This window comes from Cucurbita pepo, chromosome 2 (genome assembly GCF_057944985.1).
Source record: "Cucurbita pepo subsp. pepo isolate OVF chromosome 2, ASM5794498v1, whole genome shotgun sequence".
Lineage (NCBI taxonomy): Eukaryota > Viridiplantae > Streptophyta > Magnoliopsida > Cucurbitales > Cucurbitaceae > Cucurbita > Cucurbita pepo.
The window spans coordinates 3677436-3695733 of record NC_141799.1 but is presented as its reverse complement, the minus strand read 5'-3'; the positions used below and the strand labels follow the sequence as shown (position 1 = coordinate 3695733).

The 18298-nt window shown below is 32.1% G+C and overlaps 3 protein-coding genes across 7 annotated transcripts; 1 reads left to right on the top strand and 2 right to left on the bottom strand.

The window, feature by feature from the left end:
- The first annotated feature begins 649 nt into the window (after positions 1–649).
- LOC111789005 (uncharacterized) lies at positions 650–5603 on the top strand. The gene is made up of 5 exons (XM_023669616.2): positions 650–1082; positions 1239–1315; positions 2233–2372; positions 3316–3403; positions 5148–5603. Exons 1-5 carry the CDS (start codon positions 953–955, stop codon positions 5406–5408), a joined length of 696 nt encoding a protein of 231 aa, XP_023525384.2. The 5' UTR covers positions 650–952; the 3' UTR covers positions 5409–5603.
- A 296-nt stretch (positions 5604–5899) lies between these two features.
- On the bottom strand, positions 5900–13039 carry LOC111789186 (uncharacterized). Of its 5 annotated transcripts, XM_023669863.2 has the most exons (10): positions 12732–13039; positions 12281–12391; positions 10280–10499; positions 9998–10086; positions 9780–9915; positions 8823–8897; positions 8571–8692; positions 8382–8457; positions 8193–8252; positions 5900–6296 (listed from the first exon to the last, which is right to left on the bottom strand). In XM_023669863.2, exons 3-10 carry the CDS (start codon positions 10391–10393, stop codon positions 6168–6170), a joined length of 801 nt encoding a protein of 266 aa, XP_023525631.1. In that variant the 5' UTR covers positions 10394–10499; positions 12281–12391; positions 12732–13039; the 3' UTR covers positions 5900–6167. The 5 variants fall into 5 exon arrangements, with proteins under 5 accessions (XP_023525631.1, XP_023525635.1, XP_023525634.1 ...); XM_023669867.2 differs by lacking the exon at positions 12281–12391 and having other exon boundaries at positions 10280–10519; XM_023669866.2 differs by lacking the exon at positions 12281–12391 and having other exon boundaries at positions 10280–10503.
- Positions 13040–15633: 2594 nt separating this feature from the next.
- Positions 15634–16245, bottom strand: LOC111787650 (uncharacterized). Its single transcript, XM_023667669.2, has one exon. The coding sequence runs from the start codon at positions 16243–16245 to the stop codon at positions 15634–15636; it is 612 nt and encodes a 203-aa protein (XP_023523437.2).
- Between the last annotated feature and the right edge of the window lie 2053 nt (positions 16246–18298).

Here is an 18298-nt window from a genome sequence, read left to right as displayed (position 1 = left end):
GAATAAATTGAAATCAGAATCCATATTTGGCACCTGATGGCCTCGACATTTTCCGGCATCCCGTGCAACATGGTCAAGTTACCTACTTCTCGTCTCTTAAGAGTGAAGAGTATCCCTACTAACAAATACGAATTTTTCCAGCATTGTTTGTCCTCGCTCACATGCATCTTAAAAAAAATCGTAAAAGGTCACCTAACGTAGTTTCTATGATCGAATCACTGGACAAAAAAGAACGTTTTATTGGTACAGGTAGCGACTTTCAATTCTGTTAAGTCTTTTTTAGTCATCGTATACTTAAGATCGCTGTTATTCATATGTGATCTCGGTTCATTCATGTACCACTCATTTACTCGAGTGTCACATAAATTCATTCTTAAAAGGAGTTTAAGTGATAGACATATATTGCCTTTTATATATATTGAAAATTTTAAGGAATATAATATAATATAATATAATATAATATAATATATATATATATATATATATATATATATATATATAGTCAAAACCTTTATTCTTACGCTTTTAAAATGTTGATTATCGGTTCCAAATATAAAGAAATTTTTATTTTTTATTTTTAAATGAGCCTTAAAAGTTAAAAGCATATATATTAAAAATAGAAGGAATTTATTAAAAAAATGAATTTGTGAGACCGAATATAAAAAGGGAAAAACATGAAAAGGAGGTTCACAAAAACTACGTGATTTCGTGTAAAAGTTTAGGGCGTTAGACTAGAGAGGATTTCGGTTTCTGGTTTCTGCAATTGCTGCTGCCCGCTGTTGATTCTCTTTGCTTTGCTTCCATTTTTCGTGATCTCCAAGGACGAAATTGAAGCGAAATTCGATAGATCGATCGATTTTCGACCTTCGTCTTCCGTATGTTTCTTGTATGAGCCCATTTGGTTTTCTTGTGGTTCATAATCGTCTTTCTTAGTTTTTCGGTATAAAAGAAGATGAAATCCTGTTCATCGGAGAGAATCGGAGTTAGACAGTACAATAAATCGGAACTTCCGCGGCTGCGGTGGACGCCGGCGCTTCATCGGTACTTTGTTCAGACCGTCGAGGTCCTTGGTGGAAGAAATCGTAAGTTTTCGTGAAGCTTTTTTGTTCTTTTGTTTTTACTTCAATGGCGTTCTGGCTTGGAATCAGTAACTGTTTCAGAAAGTAGGAGAGAGAGTATGTGGAGCGCGTTCGTATTGGAATCTTGTTTGCCTTTTTCTGAAACCTGACTTGTTGCAGAAGCAACGCCGAAAAGAATACTGCAAATGATGGGAGTGAAAGGACTGAAGATTTCACACATAAAGAGCCACTTACAGGTACCTTTACTAAACACTAATTTCTTCATCGCTATCGTTTGATCGACTGATTTATTTTTGAAAATCAAATTACATTTCGTTTTCAATTTGAAAAAAAACTTCTCCGTTTTTTACTTTTTATTTTTATGTACAGTTCGGTGCGATCATTCTTGATTCAAAACTCCGACTGTGAAGTGATTCCAGATATATGTGTGTGTGAACGACGAATTTGAAGTCTTGTTTGATTATGCTGAACTAATTTTTCATCGTTGTGTTTTGATTTACAATTTTGAGTTTGTAATCTGTATAACTTGTTAGAATCTGCTGAAACTCATAAACCTACCACAAAACCATACGAAAAAACTATGAATAAACACTTTTTTGTACTCGACCTATACAATCCAAACAAGTTTGTTGCGTAAATTTGAATATTCTAACTCCTAATTACATAGAAACTCAAATTTGGTAAAATTAACGAGCCAAACATGATCTGTAATCAGAAGTTTTTTCACAACCGAAAAAGACAAATTATGAACAGAAATTAACAAGGAATTTGTTCAAATATTGGAATCAGGAGTGTGGATTCTCTCTCTATCTCTCTCTAAACGTGAAAATGCATTAAGCCAAACAGATAAGATGATAAGAATACTAGTAGCTTTCGTAGGTAGGAGTGGGACATGGTTTCAATTAAAGAAGCTCTTTACAAATTAAAAAGAGTTAAAAGTTTAGGTTAGGTACATTCCACACAGCAGGAGAGAAAAGTGGAGAGAAAAGTAGCATTTAGTTCAATTAAATATGAAATTAAGACAAAGAAATAGAACAATTATGAGTTCTTGCATGGCGACGCTACTCATTTTCAATCATTTGTTGCATTCTGAAAAACAACTCCTCATGATTTTATTTTTCTTTTGTTGAATAATTATTTATGTTAATTTTAGATGTATAGGAGTATGAAATCAGAGCATGGCAGTAGCTGCGAGCATGTAATGATGAAACAAGCCATGGAGCAGACAAGAAGAAGAACATTACATTCTTCTGATATCAAAATCTTCATGTCTTCAGTCTCCTCTTCAAGTGGGTATGTTCATCAATCTTCTTCACATTATCATGCCACCGTTATTATATCGTTTCTCATAAAATTAATGACATTTATCACTACAATATGAATTTGTGACAACCCTTATTTTAGTTTTTAAAAAAAAAAAAAAAAATTATTTATTTCATATCTTTTACATGCACAGCCTCGAAAGTATCTATAAATCTTTAGGAATGTCCTCGAATACAAAAATAAATTCAAAAGCATTATTTATTTAGAGACTGACAAAAAAATTAGTCAAACATATTAAAAGGTAATCATTAACTTTCCATAAAACATTATTTCAAACTTTGCGTTTTAAAAAATTATTCAACAATATAGACAATTTTGGAACTAGAGATAGGTTAGGTATTGGAATTCAAAGTTTCAAAATCTGAGGAGTTTTTTTTTTTTTTTTTTTTTTTTTTTTTTTTTAACTTACAAAGTTTAATAACTAGATCTCAGATGAATTTGATAATTTAGAGGTGAAAATAGGGTTTAAATTCTGTTAATTTTTTTTGCAAGTGAGTACACATTTTCATGTAGAGAAAATGCTTATGGGATTATATATTTCAAATGAAAACAGTGAGATTTATATAATGGTAGGTTGATTATGAAATGTTTAAAAGATCATTAAAAAACCTCATCCTGATGAGTATGCATGATTATGATTTCAACCCACATTTAAATTTATTCCATGTGATTTATTTTCGTTTCCATGTCCTCGAAACTAATTTTAGAAATAAGGCTTTGGAGCAATGGAAGATTTGAGTTCTAAATTTTTAATAAAATAAATAGAGTTACATTGCTTGAAAATTATATTCTTGATTCTGACATAAACTTAAATAAGAGTAAACTAATACAAATTATTAAGGGTTGAAGTTATTTATTATACTGATTTAGAATTCAGAAAGTTCTTAGATATATATTTCTAAATATTTTGCAGGATATTAAGAGAAGAAGAAGAGTTCAATAGAAGCAATGGAAAGCACGACTCTTCGTCCAATATAGAGGACAGAATTATTTCTCAACAGGTAAATAACGCTCCATTTTTATTTTTTTATTATTATAATATTGCATTATAGAGTCTCCATCATTTGGTAACATTTTTTTTTAAATTTCGAAAATATTCCTAATACATTAGCAATTTATTTGTATTACAACTAACTTTGAAAAACTATTTTAAAATCTTAACTAAATTTTAAAAACTATAGAGTTTGTTATTTAATTTGCATTAGTTTTTGGGGAGAAAATTTCAGAGTCAATCATGTCTAATACGGTCGTTATTTTAGTAAATAATTGTCATCTATAAAAGTTTTTATTTATTTATTTATCATTAATTAAATTCTTGATAAATTTGGTTTTTATTCACTTTCTTCCACTAATATTCACAGGGAAAGACTAATATTTTTCTTAATTTTCATTTATTTCTAAAGCAAGAAGCTGAGTTGGTTTTGGGTTTTATAGGGAACATCTTAGATAGATTTGTAGTAAGTATAATTTTTTTTTTCTTTGAACACAAAATATGGCCATTTTTCGATCATTTTTTATCCACTCCCACCGTCTAATTTCCATTTATCTTCTTCCATAAAGGATACAGCCACTTCGCTAGGTGAGAGTGGTGACAGTACTTTTCCATACATTAATTAAGAAATTTTATAGGTCTTATTTTATAAAATTTGTTTTTGAACTTTTAAAAGATTTTTTCTTTTAAAAAATCTTAAAATTTTTTAAACTTTAAAACAAACCTTGATTTTGCAACTAACAAGTTTATGTCATTTTTAAAAAATGAACTATATTAGATAAAATAAAATATTAAATTTATGTCACTTTTTAAACTTCGAAAATTAAATGCACCACCTAAACCTTAAATTTGTTAAGATCGATATATATCTTTTTTTAACATTAAAAAGGAACTCAATATTTGCTTTATATATGAGTCGAAAGACACTATCATATATTGATCATATCTAATTTTAGGGTACATATTCCATAGTAAGCATTTTTCTTCTCATTGAATGTGCTTTTATTTCAAACCCATGCGTCTCATCCCATCACCTTCTTCTCCCATGCCAATCTTTACTGGTTGTGTCTGTGTGCTGGATTACCGACGACGTTTGGAATCAAATCCAACTATTTTCCAATACTTTATTTTATAACTTCATACAAAAAGTTTTAAATTATATTTCAAAGTTCTCTCTCTTTTTTTTCTTTTTTCTTTTTTTTGGCACGTTGAAAGGAAAATATATACAACTGTGACTTGAACAAACTTTTTTCTCTAAATATAGAAGAGATATACCTAAAAAAAAAAAAAAAAAAAGGAATATTTATTGATTTTGTTTGTTTGGTTGGTTGGGTATCCTGTTTTCCAAAAACAACAAACATACTCTTATCGTTTTTGTGTTTTCTATTTCTTAAAACAAGAAGTGCCAAATCAATTTCTATAACAATTTCTGATTTCTACTTATTTATTTATTATTTTTAGGAAGTGGGAGGGAAAGAGAAAAAGTAAGAGAGCGAGGGAATTTTTAATCAAAATTCCAATTTCCAAATTTTGAGAAATTTTTGCTTGACAAGATGTTTTACCTACCTATTATTATTTAATTTTCCTATAAACAGAAAAGGCATCACCTCTATTTTATATATATCCTAACTCTTAATTGATCATAATACATCTAAACCGAAGTTCGTACATATAAAACCAACAAAATTCTAAGATGAAGAAAGAAATAATGAAAAATTAGAATTAACCAACATTTGGAAATTGGTTAATTGCAGGATTCAGATTCAAGCTTGGAAAGCAGACTGTCAGAAGAGGTGGAATGCATTGGTGGGTCAATGTTAGAGGACCAAACTTGTGAACTTTCACTATCCCTCAAACCCACTCATCATTCCCCTATCACACAACAAATTCTACAGAGACAATTACAACTATGCCCCACCATACCTCATCATCAACATCCCAACACCTCTCCTAATTTTGTACGACTCAATGAATTTCCTCATCCTCACCATATCAATTTGGACCTAACCATATGAACAAAATCTTCATCCTTCATAGCTTTTAGGTATTTTATTAAACTTTTTTTTTTTTTTTTTTTTTTTTTTTTTTTTTTTTTTTTTGTGGATTACATGTAATCTATTGTTTCTTTGTTATGTTCATTAAAAAAAAAAAATGCTATTTCTAGTTTAGATAAATATATATTAGACAAACCTTTTATTTTCTCTACGAATTTAAACCAGCTTGTGTGAACCTCTCGACTATTTTCACGAAATAACTACCTAACTTAATTACATTTGGTCGTCTAGGTAACCCTCATAATATTAAAGATCAGTAGACCAACAAATGATGCTCGACTGACTGACTTTTTTATTTTCTCTACAAATTTAAACCAACTTGTGTGCTATCTCTCGACTATTTTCTAGAAATAACTACTTAAATTTAATGCATATGGTTGTCAAAGCAATTACGTTAAAGATCATTAGCTCTAACTGACTCTACATGAAGAAACAAGCTCTAAAAGGATGTGTTATTAAGTGGCGAATGGCATGAGAGCATTGCATTGATTTCAAAACATCCTTCCCTACATATCTACAAGAAACAATCATATAATTATGCATCAAATTATACCTTTTTTTTTTTTTTTTTTTTCAATTTATTTTGCCTTCTAAATGCTATCTATTTATGTACTTGTTTAACATGAAATTGTACAACTTCAACATGTACAAGAAAGAGACCTTTTTTTTTCAGTACCTTTTACTGGGTGGCCTAAATAGCAGGCAGGTGTGTTATTCCGTTCATTGTCTCTTTGCTAATGTCTTTTTCAATCCTCTGAAGATTTTCGCAAACCACATCAAGTTCATCACTGATAGTACCAATGGAACCACAAACACCAAAAGTTGCCCGAAAGCGTGCATCTGGAGAACCTGTAAAGTTCAGAAGACGAGTTTTTAATTCATTTTCTCAAGCAATTAAGACACGAATCCGTTTGCAGGCTGTTACTGATGAGAATAGATTCATACATATTTTCTCAGATTCATTGAAAAAAAAAAAAGAAACTAGATGTAACACACAAATAATGTTTCTAATCACTCACAATATTTTGACCACTTTATCTAAATCATAAGGAGTTTTGAATGGGGGTATTCAACTAATCTGACACCGGGAAAAATCAAACAATCTGATCCAAACTATAAAAATTAGATTGAATTAATTGAATTTTCCATTCAATTTTTTTAACAATCAAAATTTCGAATCAGTTTACGAGTTCAGAAAGATAAATATTGATTCAACTCAAAGTCAAAGAAGGATTGCATGTTCCATGAAATAAACCAACCAGCATCCACATTCCTTTCCTATCTTTCATATTTTTCTCATCATATTTCTCTCTCACCACCTACTTATTCACTCCAGATCACAATGTCGATTTCGGTCCAACATGCTCGCCCTTGCTACATGCAGAAAATTTTATTTTAAAAGAAACCAAGCCAAATATCTCTCGCCCTCTAATGCTCGTCTCTCTGCCTAGTTGAGAGATTTGGATGAAAGATTTTTAAACTCCTCATTCATTTTTCTAGCCTCACTGGGCTCTATCATCCCCGACTTAACAACCCGAAGACCCAACCATCTCGTGTTGGGTATTTGGGAGTCGAAGTAAAGTTATTGGAGTAAGTGAACCCCAAGTTTTGGGACTCGAATTATCTCTTTGCCTCAATCTGGTGTTGTCTGTCTAGTATCTTTTGTATTTTTTACCAATATTGAAACACCTTTTTGCTACCCTTTCGGCAGGTCGGCAGGTTGAATGTGATGTCCCACATTAGTTGGGGAGGAGAACAAAACACCATTTATAAGGGTGTGGAAACCTTCCCCTAACATATGCGTTTTAAAGCCTTGAGGGGAAGCCCGGAAGGGACAATATCTGCTAGCAGTGGGCATGGGTCGTTACATGGAATATCACATCCCTCCCCTTTTTATGACCTTTTCTCAATTAGTCAATAGTTTCTTACATAATATATATATATATACTGACTAATTATTATAAGTTTTAACATTAAATTATTAAATAAATAACAATATAAAATTAAATGTAATCATCAGACACCGTAGGGAGGCTCTGATTTAAATGGCAGCTATGATCCATAATTATTCTCCTAAAACACAAGATTGATCTCACAGGTTAAAGCACTTGAAAAGGGGACCCCAAAGAGAGAGATTATGCTAAAATACTTCATATCGCAAAAATCAATACCATGATTCATAAGTGAGGGTTGGTAAATTTAGACAATGATTCAGGAAGAGAAACCCCAAAATTTTCTGAAATAAGGAGGCAACAAAACTTTCTCCAAGTCTCTAAATGTGGAATGTGAATTTAAACTTCCAACGCCAACGAAAGAAATAAATGTTTTTTAACGGTTGAGTTATACTCGCATCGGTAAATCTTTTTCTTATTTTTTGCAATTAATAGTACGAGCTCTTAGTAATTGGAAAAGTTTTTTTATAACTTCATCTAGATGGTATTCTCTTTCTTTTTGCTTTATTTATTTCTTCTTAAAAAAATCATAGCATCAAAAATATTTCCTAGAAAAAAACCTAAACAAGCAAAAATAAATATTATATATGTGCCACATGTTTCATTTGGTGCATGCAGTCCGACGAGTATGTACTTTCAAACAATTATAGATTTGTAATTCGATTCCCAAATGATCATATGAGCAGTAACAGATTGCAGATGCTTTGCCAATCAATGTGCAAACAGTAGTGTACTTCAATAAATAATTGACTGAATATTATCAAGCTAAGAAAAGTATGATTGATGAGTGTACCTGATTCAAGTGCAAGTAGACATGGTAAAACATGTACATGAACAGAAGAATTCTGGCAACCTGAAAAGAAAATATTGGCTAACCGCTTACGTATGAAATACATAGGGTTAAATTGCTATGTTCGCTACTCTCCATGGTTATGGAACAGGCTTCAAAAGAAATATATAGTAATCAGATATTTTGACTCACCAGCCAAGCGAAGAATATTACAACCCCATTTATGAGGTATGCCTTTGACTTCTTCATTCCAGCTGTGTCAAGGTACCTACGCAAAGTTGGAAAAAAAAAAAAAAAACTTTTCTGAGAAACAGAAACGAACAAATTCTGAAGTCAAGATCAAATCCTATTTCACTTGATAATTTATTAATAGCAAATCACCATCTCAAATTGATCCCAGGAGTTGTCGTCTCAGAGATGAGAACCATGAAGGTGTAAAGTTGCCCCTCACCCGTCAACATAGCATAGGCCACAGCTACGAGAGAAAGAAGATGATGTATCACCTGGAATACACAACATTTTCACCTTCCATGAATAACAAATTTCCCACACTATCTCTTTCCCTAAAGAACACAATATAATATGACAGGAATATAAAACAATCGGCAATATTTAAAGGGAGAATGCACTTACATACTCCATTCCACCAAGGGAAGGATAAAACCAAGAGATCATCCCAAGATCAGTTATGAAGTAACCAACAGAAACCTGCAGAAGTGTCATCAAAGTTATAACTCTGCCTTGAGTTCAACAATTACATTGACTTTTGAAATAAAAGTTAGTGTATTATCCACTAAGCTATGTTCTGATTGGCAAAATTTTAAGTCAATTCTGGATATAATGGTTGGTGTTGCAGGTTGCTGGTTGCAACTAAAACATGAAGAGCTAAGTTTAAAAAGGTGGACATGAGAAACAGAAGGAAGGTAGATAGAGATCGTCCAATAACAGAAAAGCCAGTTCAAGTTGGCCACTCCCCTCACTCTACCTCCCTCCTCCAAAAGATAATAAAGCAACTAAAAATCCAAAGTCATAAGAGCAACTGTTGGAGAAATTGAGTCATCTTAGATATGCTATTTTATCGTAACATCTCCAAAAAAATCAACATAGATTTTCAGACTGCTTGAAAACACAGCGATTTAAATATTTTCAATCAAGAGTATTATTTATGAACATGCAACATTAGAGAACACAACTCTCTGTCTCGCTCCCAACACTCCATTCACTACTTCCAGCATAAATAAAGCTTAATACCACTTTTGTCTTCTACATGAGAAACTAGGGATTATTATGACCGATGATTTGATCGGCTAGTGCCAACAATCTCTATCATCTGCTACAATAACTTCTGGAAAACACTAATCTCAAATGTACACATTTCCTTTCCATCCTCATCCTAAGGACCTGATCAGGACATATTTTTCAAGAGTTAGCGCTAGCCCCTGAAACTCTTAACCTTTCATCTTTATTGTTATCACAACATGGTCTTTAAGCTGGACAAAGCCGAGGCACTTCTTAACATCTACAACATATCACAAAGTTTCCCACACTATGGTAATAACCTACTCATATATATGCGGAGATTGCACTTACTCCCAGGCAAAATGTTGATATTGTTGAACTACGAAAGGTAATAAAGCCAAAATATCGGTCCGAATAGAGATCAGACAAAAACACCATGTACAATGATGCTGCTGTGATGAAAATAGCATGGAGGGTTGACATTGCCCTGTAAAAACAGCAAGTACTCATAAAAAAATATTGCAAGGAAAAATAAATAAATATATGCAAGCAAGGGAAAGATCATTTACCGGTTGTTCCACTCCATTCGCTGAATCCTAGAAAGGTTAGAATAACTCTTGAAGTAAACACCGCTGATCAAATCAGTCAGATCATAGACCTGGAAACCAAGGGTTGATTTACAAATGACCAGCAAAAAAAAAAAAGGCATGCAAAATCACACAAGAAGAGAAACTAATTGCTAGCATATTATCAACCTTTTAACATCATGATGATTGAACAGAAGATTAACTCGCATGCAAAGTACCCACACTGAATAAGATAAAAAAGAGCCACAAATGACGGGAAGGTACCAATTTGCTAGCAAGTATGCCTGCAGGAATGGAAATGTATGGTACAACAGGATCTGATAGTACAAGATACTTAAGTAGTTGCTCGGCCTGGCTTTGATATGACTTCAGTGACATGATTGCTTGTTTCAATCTGGGGTTACAGCATGCCACGTTTTCAAAAAGAAATAGCGAGAGGCCCAATTCCTCCAAATTATTTAACTTCTTCTCTACCTCTTTATACCTGTCTTCAAAATAATAGGTCTGCAACTTAACCAACTTAATGAAGAATACTAGAGAACATGGGAGAGTTAAAAACAAGTAACTAAGCAAGATCAGTGCAACAAGTCAATGATCTGAGTGGAAACAAAAAGGGCACATCATATTATTATCATCTGCTATTTGACTACTTCCCATTTTAGTTTTATTCTATGTAATATTCTGCACAAAGAGAATTCACAATTTATCTATATATTTTTCCTTAAAAAATGCTGATGGCAATAATTCAAATAACAAGAGCGTTATTCACATTCATCATCTATAGAGGTCAACCCAAAACACTAGGAGAAACTAGAAAGCATTAAGCAGAGAGTACAAATAAAATCCTAGTTATGGCAGTGTGCTCTAAAATCCTAGTTATGGAATTGTGGTTGGAGAGGTACTATAGGCTTATCAGATTTAAGGCCTCCTTGTGAAGCTTTACTTCTGTAATTAATAACTAGTAATTCCCCCCTTTTCCATGAGTGGGGAATGGGGTGGTTCTACCATTCAAAACTCATCTAGGCAGAATTCTTTTCCTTCCACTGCCAACCGGAAGAACTTTTTTCAAACCATGGAATTTTACTTGGGTTAATGTCTCATCTCTCATAATAATTTTATGCTATCTAATGAAAAGTTTCTGTTTCCTACTAACTTGAGGGAGGGAAAGAGAGAGTGTTCAGCAAGGGTGACCATATTTTTGGGGATAGCACGTGAGATTCTAATTTGTATTGTGTCAATGTGCAAAAGGAAGCAGACAGAAGATAAATCATTAGTCATTACAAAGTACTGGCCTACAGGCCTGTTTCAATAAAATACTACATAATTGATAATTCACAAACTAATCAGCTCGGTCAACATTGGAGCACAACAACATATGAAGATTTTATTCCTAGTTTTTACTGGTAGAAATTGGGCATACACTTAAATGTTACGACTATTAGGTCCATTGCTCAGCTATCCACCTTCCAGATGAACATAAAAAGTTAATTAGATTAAATACCTAGGACGTGCTGTTAGTGACCATTGAAACAATATTGCGTGTTGCTAAGATTGCTAATAACATATCACAATCTTTGAGACAAAATCTCTAAATGGAAAGTACAGCCAAGCTTCTAAAATCTCTTAGTCACTGGCTGATCATACAAAGCACCTCCTCAACCAACATAAGCAAACAATCCAATAAAGTTCTACAAGAATGATAGTACATAACAACCTCAACCAAGAAATTGAAGGATAAAAACTACCAACACAATTATAGTGAATTGGCCAAGAGTCTCACGGTATGTAAAATTCACATTTGCGCTTATCACAAAAATTGAAATACAAAGAAGATCGTCCTCCAAAGACACCAAAAACAACCAGAAAGTTTCACAATGGAAGTCTAATATAAATTCCTAATACAGAAAAAAAAAAAAAAAAAAAAAAACAATCAATCACACTGAAAAACATAAATTCATTAATTTTAAAAAACAAAAACAAAAGAAACACGGATTAAGCATGAAAGATAAAGTTCTACACGACAAAGGAACTGAAAGATAAAACTAACCTAGCACAAGCCGAGAACTAACTTCAGAGTAGCGCAGTATGTAAAATTCACACTACACTAATACAAAAATCAAATCGCGAAGAATCATCCAACAACATCAACAGCAATAAGCAAGTTTCACAAATGCAGACCAACATCAATTTCTAATCCATCAACAAATGCAATCACGCTGAAAGAAGAAAGAATAAACGTGTAGAATTCAAAAATACACTAATCACCGAAATCCAAACACGAAGATGATCGTCCAAAAACATCAGCAAGAATCAGCAAGTTTCATAAATGCAGTCCAACATCAATTTCCAACGCAGCAACAAAAGAAACCAATCACACTGAAAAAAGAAAGAAATAACAAGTAGAATTCAAATTCACACTCATCAAGACCATCGAAACACGAAGAAGATTGTCCAAAGCATCAACAGCAAACAGCAAGTTTCACAACGGCAGTCCAAACACCAATTACTCAATCCTAACGCAGCAACAAAAGCAATCAACCAAACTAAATGAAAACAAAACAAAACAAAAACACGGATTGAGCACAAAACAACTCAATTAACAACACAAATAAAATAATAATAATAACAGAGAAATGCGCGTTCGAACAGAACATCAACCAAAACAAATCGATAACCAAAAATCATCAAAGAGATCACCGGAACCAGAAAAACTCACCGGAAAATCGCCAGAAAACGCCGCGACGCGCTGAGAAAACTCGTCAACCAATCACGACTGCGTAGAGAGAGGAAAAAGTAGTAGAATCGTGGAAAATGAAAATGAGGAAGAAATATGAAAGCGAATTGATGAGAGAACTATAGAAATATGAAAATTTCTGTTAGATATGGAAGAAGGAGAGAGAGAAGGATTTGGGTGAGGTGAGGTGATTGGGCCCAAAGCAACGCACAAAACAATACGAAGTTTCAGTCTCTTCCTTTCTTACGCTACGCTGCGCTCGTTGGCGTTAACCACCACGGTACGAAGATTCCAGAGAAGCCCCCTTATATACCATCCACGCAATGCCTCCATATACATAATTAATAATATAAATAATACCTGTCAAATACCGCTCCATTAAAACAAAAACAACCCTAAATTAATAAATTAATAATCCTAAACTTTCCCTTTTTATTTTAAAAATTAAAAATTAAAAATTAATTTTAAAATTACCTTGCTTCAAAAATAAAAATTAAAAAAAAAAAATATTAATAACATTAAAAAAATTAAATACTTCAAAAACACCATCCATTTAAAAAATTAAAAAAAGTAAATTAATTAATTAATTATTATTATTATTTTAGCTTAGACATGATCAATGATGTATAAACAGACGATTCCGGTCTATATATTAACTATAACAATTAATTTTTTTTTTTTATAAATATTATAGTATTAATATTACAAGTATTTTTTAAATATAATATTGATGCAAGAGTATTTTTGAACTTTAAATTTTAGAGGTTTTTTTTTATTATTATTTATTTAGTTATTTCTCCAATAAATAAATAAATAATATTATTTTTCTATTATGCTCGATGGTTGAGGTTATAAAAGTTAGTATTTTGCCTCTTTAGTTTGATAAAACTTACGGTTAAAAATTTCGAACAGATTGAATAAGTGATAATTAGCTGTCTATGTGAATAACGTTACTTATTGTATTTAGATAATTATGTAGCTACGTAAAAAAATTAATGCAGTTTGGCAACTTGTTTTTTATCCAATCAGCTAATATTAAATATCACTGGAATAATTACGATGGTAATGACTATAGATGTCTACGGGCAGTTTAGCTAAACTAGAGAAATTTATCATCGCTTCCTCCCTATTTTCAATTTAAGCTGAGAACATTTAAATGTTGCATACGTTCGATATGTTGACAATACATGCTTTCATCTTAGATAGGTTTTTACCATTTCATATTGGGTCAGTACAAGGGTGTATGATCATTCACCAAAATCGTGTCTATACTTACAAGAGCTAAAATGCTAAAAAAATGTACTATAGAGGGATATGACTAGTTGTCAACTTTTCCTTACCCGATAGTTATATGTTATAAGCCGTTGTTGTTGACTTTTTGCTTACATCACATATGACACCAATTTCAACTCTCTTTCGAAATCTCTCTGCTCCCGTTTTCTAAAACTTTCTTCTTGAACGAGGGCCAAAGGCTCGAGCATACGTCGCTTGGCCGTAGGGGTTGTAAGAATGAATTGGCTTAACTCACTTCTGCTGGAAAGTGAGTGCAGCACAATGGCAAGTCTGCCGAGGACCAAACAAATTATTAATAATTTGAATTTGGTATACAAATAAATTTAAATTAAATAAATTGTGAGATCAAACATCAGTTGGAGAGGAGTGTCGGCTAATTTAGAGAATGATCATGGGTTTATAATCAAAGAATACTCTCTCCATTGGGATGAGATCTCTTGGTAAGTCCAAAGCAAAGCCATGAGAGTTTGTGCTCAAAGTGGACAATATCATATTATTGTGGAGAGTCGTGTTCATCTAACATGGTATCGGTGCCTTAAACTTAACCATGTCAATAGAATCTTCAAATGTCGAACAAAGGGCTCCACAAGAAAAAGAAGTCGAGGCTCCTCGAAGGTAGAGTAAAAAACAACTAAGCTCTAAAAGAAAAGGAGACGAGCCTCGATTAAGGGGAGACCTACTTTGTTCGAGGGGAGGTGTTTGATGAAAGTCCCACATCGACTAATTTAAGGAATGATCATGTCTCCATCAAACCAGGCATTTTGGGGAAGCTTAAATTAAAGCCATGAGAACTTATGCTCAAAGTAAACAATATCATACCATCGTTGAGCTTAAACACAAAGTCACGAGAACTTATGCTCAAAGTAGAGAATATCATACCATTGTGGAGAGTCGTGTTCATCTAAGAAAGGTAGAGTTGAATTGGATTCTTAATTATCATGGATTATATAGTCTAAATTAATCGAATGACCAAATTACATAGAATACCCCTAAACGATGGGCCCAAACATAGCTGAAATTAATGGCAATGAGTCGGGGACCATAATGTCATTTGAGCTTAGCCACAGGCGGCGGGGAAAGAGACAGAAAAACGCGTAACGGATAAAAGAAAGAACAGATGTGGGGCCAAAAATACATTCCACCTTCGCGAGAGTGGGATAAAGGTGTATACTCGCTTAAGAACCGTTTCAGAACGTCAGATGGCTACCGATTAAGAAACCAACGGTGGAGATGAAAATATTCTTACAATTGGAGAGTGAATACCTTTTATTATAAATGGATTTGGATTTTGGGTGTCACTTTCCCCAATACACACCATTTGGTTCAATTAAAAGCTTATATTTATTTGGATTTTTTTTTTTTGAAATTTTATATTTATTTTATTTTATTTTTCCAAAATTTATAAAATATTTTAATTTTGTTCGGAAAAATAATATATATATATATATATATATATATATATATATATATATATATATATATATATATATATATTTAGCGCCTAAAATTTATAAACATATTCCTATAAAAAGATTTATTAAATGAAAATAATTATAATTTAAACAATTTTGAGACAATAATTTACAACGCTTCATCTCTCCGCCGCCGCCGACGGAGCAGTGGAAGAACCACCGTTAGATACAATGAAATCGATCACAGTAGAAACAATCTCATCGAAATTAACCGGCGCGGTAGTATCAACCACCAGCCTCGGAACATCTCCGACGTCGAATTCCGTACATCCGCCGTAACTTTCCAGGAGCATCTCAATTTCTCGCCACGTGGACGGCTTGTGCCAATTCATCCGATCATCGGCGCCGCGACTCTCAAGCCTCCGCCTCCACTCCGCCGGATCAGATGGCTTGCACTCGACGATGAGAAGCCGCACGCCGGCGGCGGAAGCGACGTCGGTAAGATGGCAAAAGTGAGATCGGCGGGAGAGAGGCGTGTCGACGATGACGCTGAGGCCGAGGCGGAGCTGCGTCGAGGCGAGACGGTAAACGACGTCGTAGGAGAGATCGTTGACGAGGGCGGCGGTTGATGCGGCGGCGAGGGCTGCGGCGCAGTCCTTGACGTCGTCTTTGTCGATTAGGGGGATTTTGAGGAGGGAGGCTAGGGTTTGGGCCAGAGTGCTTTTGCCGGTGCCTGGATGGCCTTTCATCGCTATTAGCATTTTCGTTCTATCTTCAATTTCTTCTGTCATTTTTTCCATTTGATTTAATTTCTAACCTTATTTTTATTTTTTATTTTATTTATTTATTTTATGTGGACGATGGTGATTTTTCAACAGCTTTTTGAAGATATTTCTAAGTGGAATATGTTATGTTGATGTGAACTTCCTACTTCAGCTCTTTATAGTGATGGATGAAAGTAGCTAAATGAAAATTTGCATTTTCTCTAAAAACATATATATATATATATATATATATATATATATATATATATATATATATATATATATATATATATATACTCTTAATAAATTAAAAAAAAAAAATCAAAATACCCTTTAATACCTTTTGAAAAAATTTAAAAACTTAAAAAAAAAAAAAAAAAAAACAAAAAAAAAAACAAAAAAACAAAAAAAACAAAAAAACAAAAAAATCATTAAACTTTTAAAAAAATGGAAAAATATTTTTATATTAATACATAATTTCAAAAATAATCCTAGATTTTTAATAGTAGCATTAAAAAATTTGGATATAATTTATGAAGTTCTGATATGGAGTTTTTTTCAAAATATTGACCGTAATTTTTTTTATAAAGGTAAATGATGTTAATATTACTTTTAAATTTTTCAAACATAGTACTACGGTTTTTTTTTTTTTTTTTTTTACCTTTTTAAAAAATTTTAAAGTATTAATGAAAATTTTTAAAAATAAAGAAAGATTATTTTTTATGTTTTTTTTTTAATTTAAGGGTATTATTGAAACTTTTAAAAATTGAATATTTTAAAGACAGACTACAAAATTTGGAGGTGTTTTTAGTAATTTTGTCATAAAAATATATAGTTACAAAAATCAATTTTGTAATTTTATATGGGTCAAATTACAAGATTAATTTATTTTTTATCTTAAATTTTATTATTAATAAATCTTAGTTTATGTCTAATAAATTTGTAAAAAAATGTTTAATAATTCTGAACATTTATAATTTTTTAAGAATTTATTAAATTATTATATATAAAAATTAAATTTTGTATCTATTTTTTTACTATAAATTTTGTATCCGATAAATTGGTAAGTTTTAAAAAATGTTTTTTAATTAAAAAAATTAAATAATCACAAATTTAAAAATTTAAAAGTTTAAGAATTTATAATATGCTTGACTGGCATGTTAATGTAAGGAATCAAATCAACTAACATATCATTCGTAAAGAGCTTTGAAACTTGCTACCTGCACTCGTGTTTGATTCTAGTTATGCTTGTTCAAGGTGTATTGTCGATAGTTACACGTCTATTCTAAATCTTTTTTTCATTGTTTTCATATTAATTAGCCATTTATTATTTTATTATTATAATTTATGTGAACGACTGTTTAGTCATGATGTATATATTTTTGTGAGATAATTTGCTTCAAAATGTACTATAAGAAAATGCGACTAGTTGTCAATTCTTCCTATCTAGGCTATATGTCATCAACGCCGTTGTTGTTGCTTTGTAACATCGCTTTCTTAAGTTACTCTCCAACTTTTTATCTATCCCTATTTTTTATAACCATATTTTAAACGCAGGGTCGGAGGCTTGAGCATACACTGTCGAGTCTCACGGTGACCTAAATTTTAGTTGATTAATTTATTCGTGGGCAAGAGTAAGTACCACACGGTTACATTGTGAATACTGATAGAGTAGCGTTGGAACAATTAACACGTGAAGACATAACGTCCAAGAATGGTTAGGAGTTACTTAGGCTGCGCTCACGAGATAAGTCCAAGTAGAATATAATCTCACATCAGTTACTTTTTCATACCATATCAAGTAGAATATTACTATCAAAATCCTATCTTGGTCCAATTTTCTTTATTTATATTTGAAACAACGGTTAAAAAAGTAATATTTACCATTTTTCTCTAGTAAAAAGTAAAAAAAAAAAAAAAAAAAAAAAAAAAAAAAAAAAAAACTTTTCGTGAACTTTCACGGGATAACAATTTAGTCCTTGTAGATGTCATCTGAATTGTCGATTGATAACTATTACTGTAGACAAACTCCAGAAGATGTAGGTGCTCATTCCAACTTCCGGCAAAATCTACTGCACAT

Coding starts and splice junctions, on each gene's coding strand:
- LOC111789005 (XM_023669616.2), top strand. CDS start 953: ATGAAATCCTGTTCATCGGAGAGAATCGGAGTTAGACAGTACAATAAA. Junction 2,373..3,315: donor TCAGTCTCCTCTTCAAGTGG/GTATGTTCATCA, acceptor AATATTTTGCAG/GATATTAAGAGAAGAAGAAG. Junction 3,404..5,147: donor ACAGAATTATTTCTCAACAG/GTAAATAACGCT, acceptor GGTTAATTGCAG/GATTCAGATTCAAGCTTGGA.
- LOC111787650 (XM_023667669.2), bottom strand. CDS start 16,245: ATGACAGAAGAAATTGAAGATAGAACGAAAATGCTAATAGCGATGAAA.
- LOC111789186 (XM_023669863.2), bottom strand. CDS start 10,393: ATGTCACTGAAGTCATATCAAAGCCAGGCCGAGCAACTACTTAAGTAT. Junction 10,087..10,279: donor GCATACTTGCTAGCAAATTG/GTACCTTCCCGT, acceptor CTTGGTTTCCAG/GTCTATGATCTGACTGATTT. Junction 8,253..8,381: donor TAATATTCTTCGCTTGGCTG/GTGAGTCAAAAT, acceptor TTTTCTTTTCAG/GTTGCCAGAATTCTTCTGTT.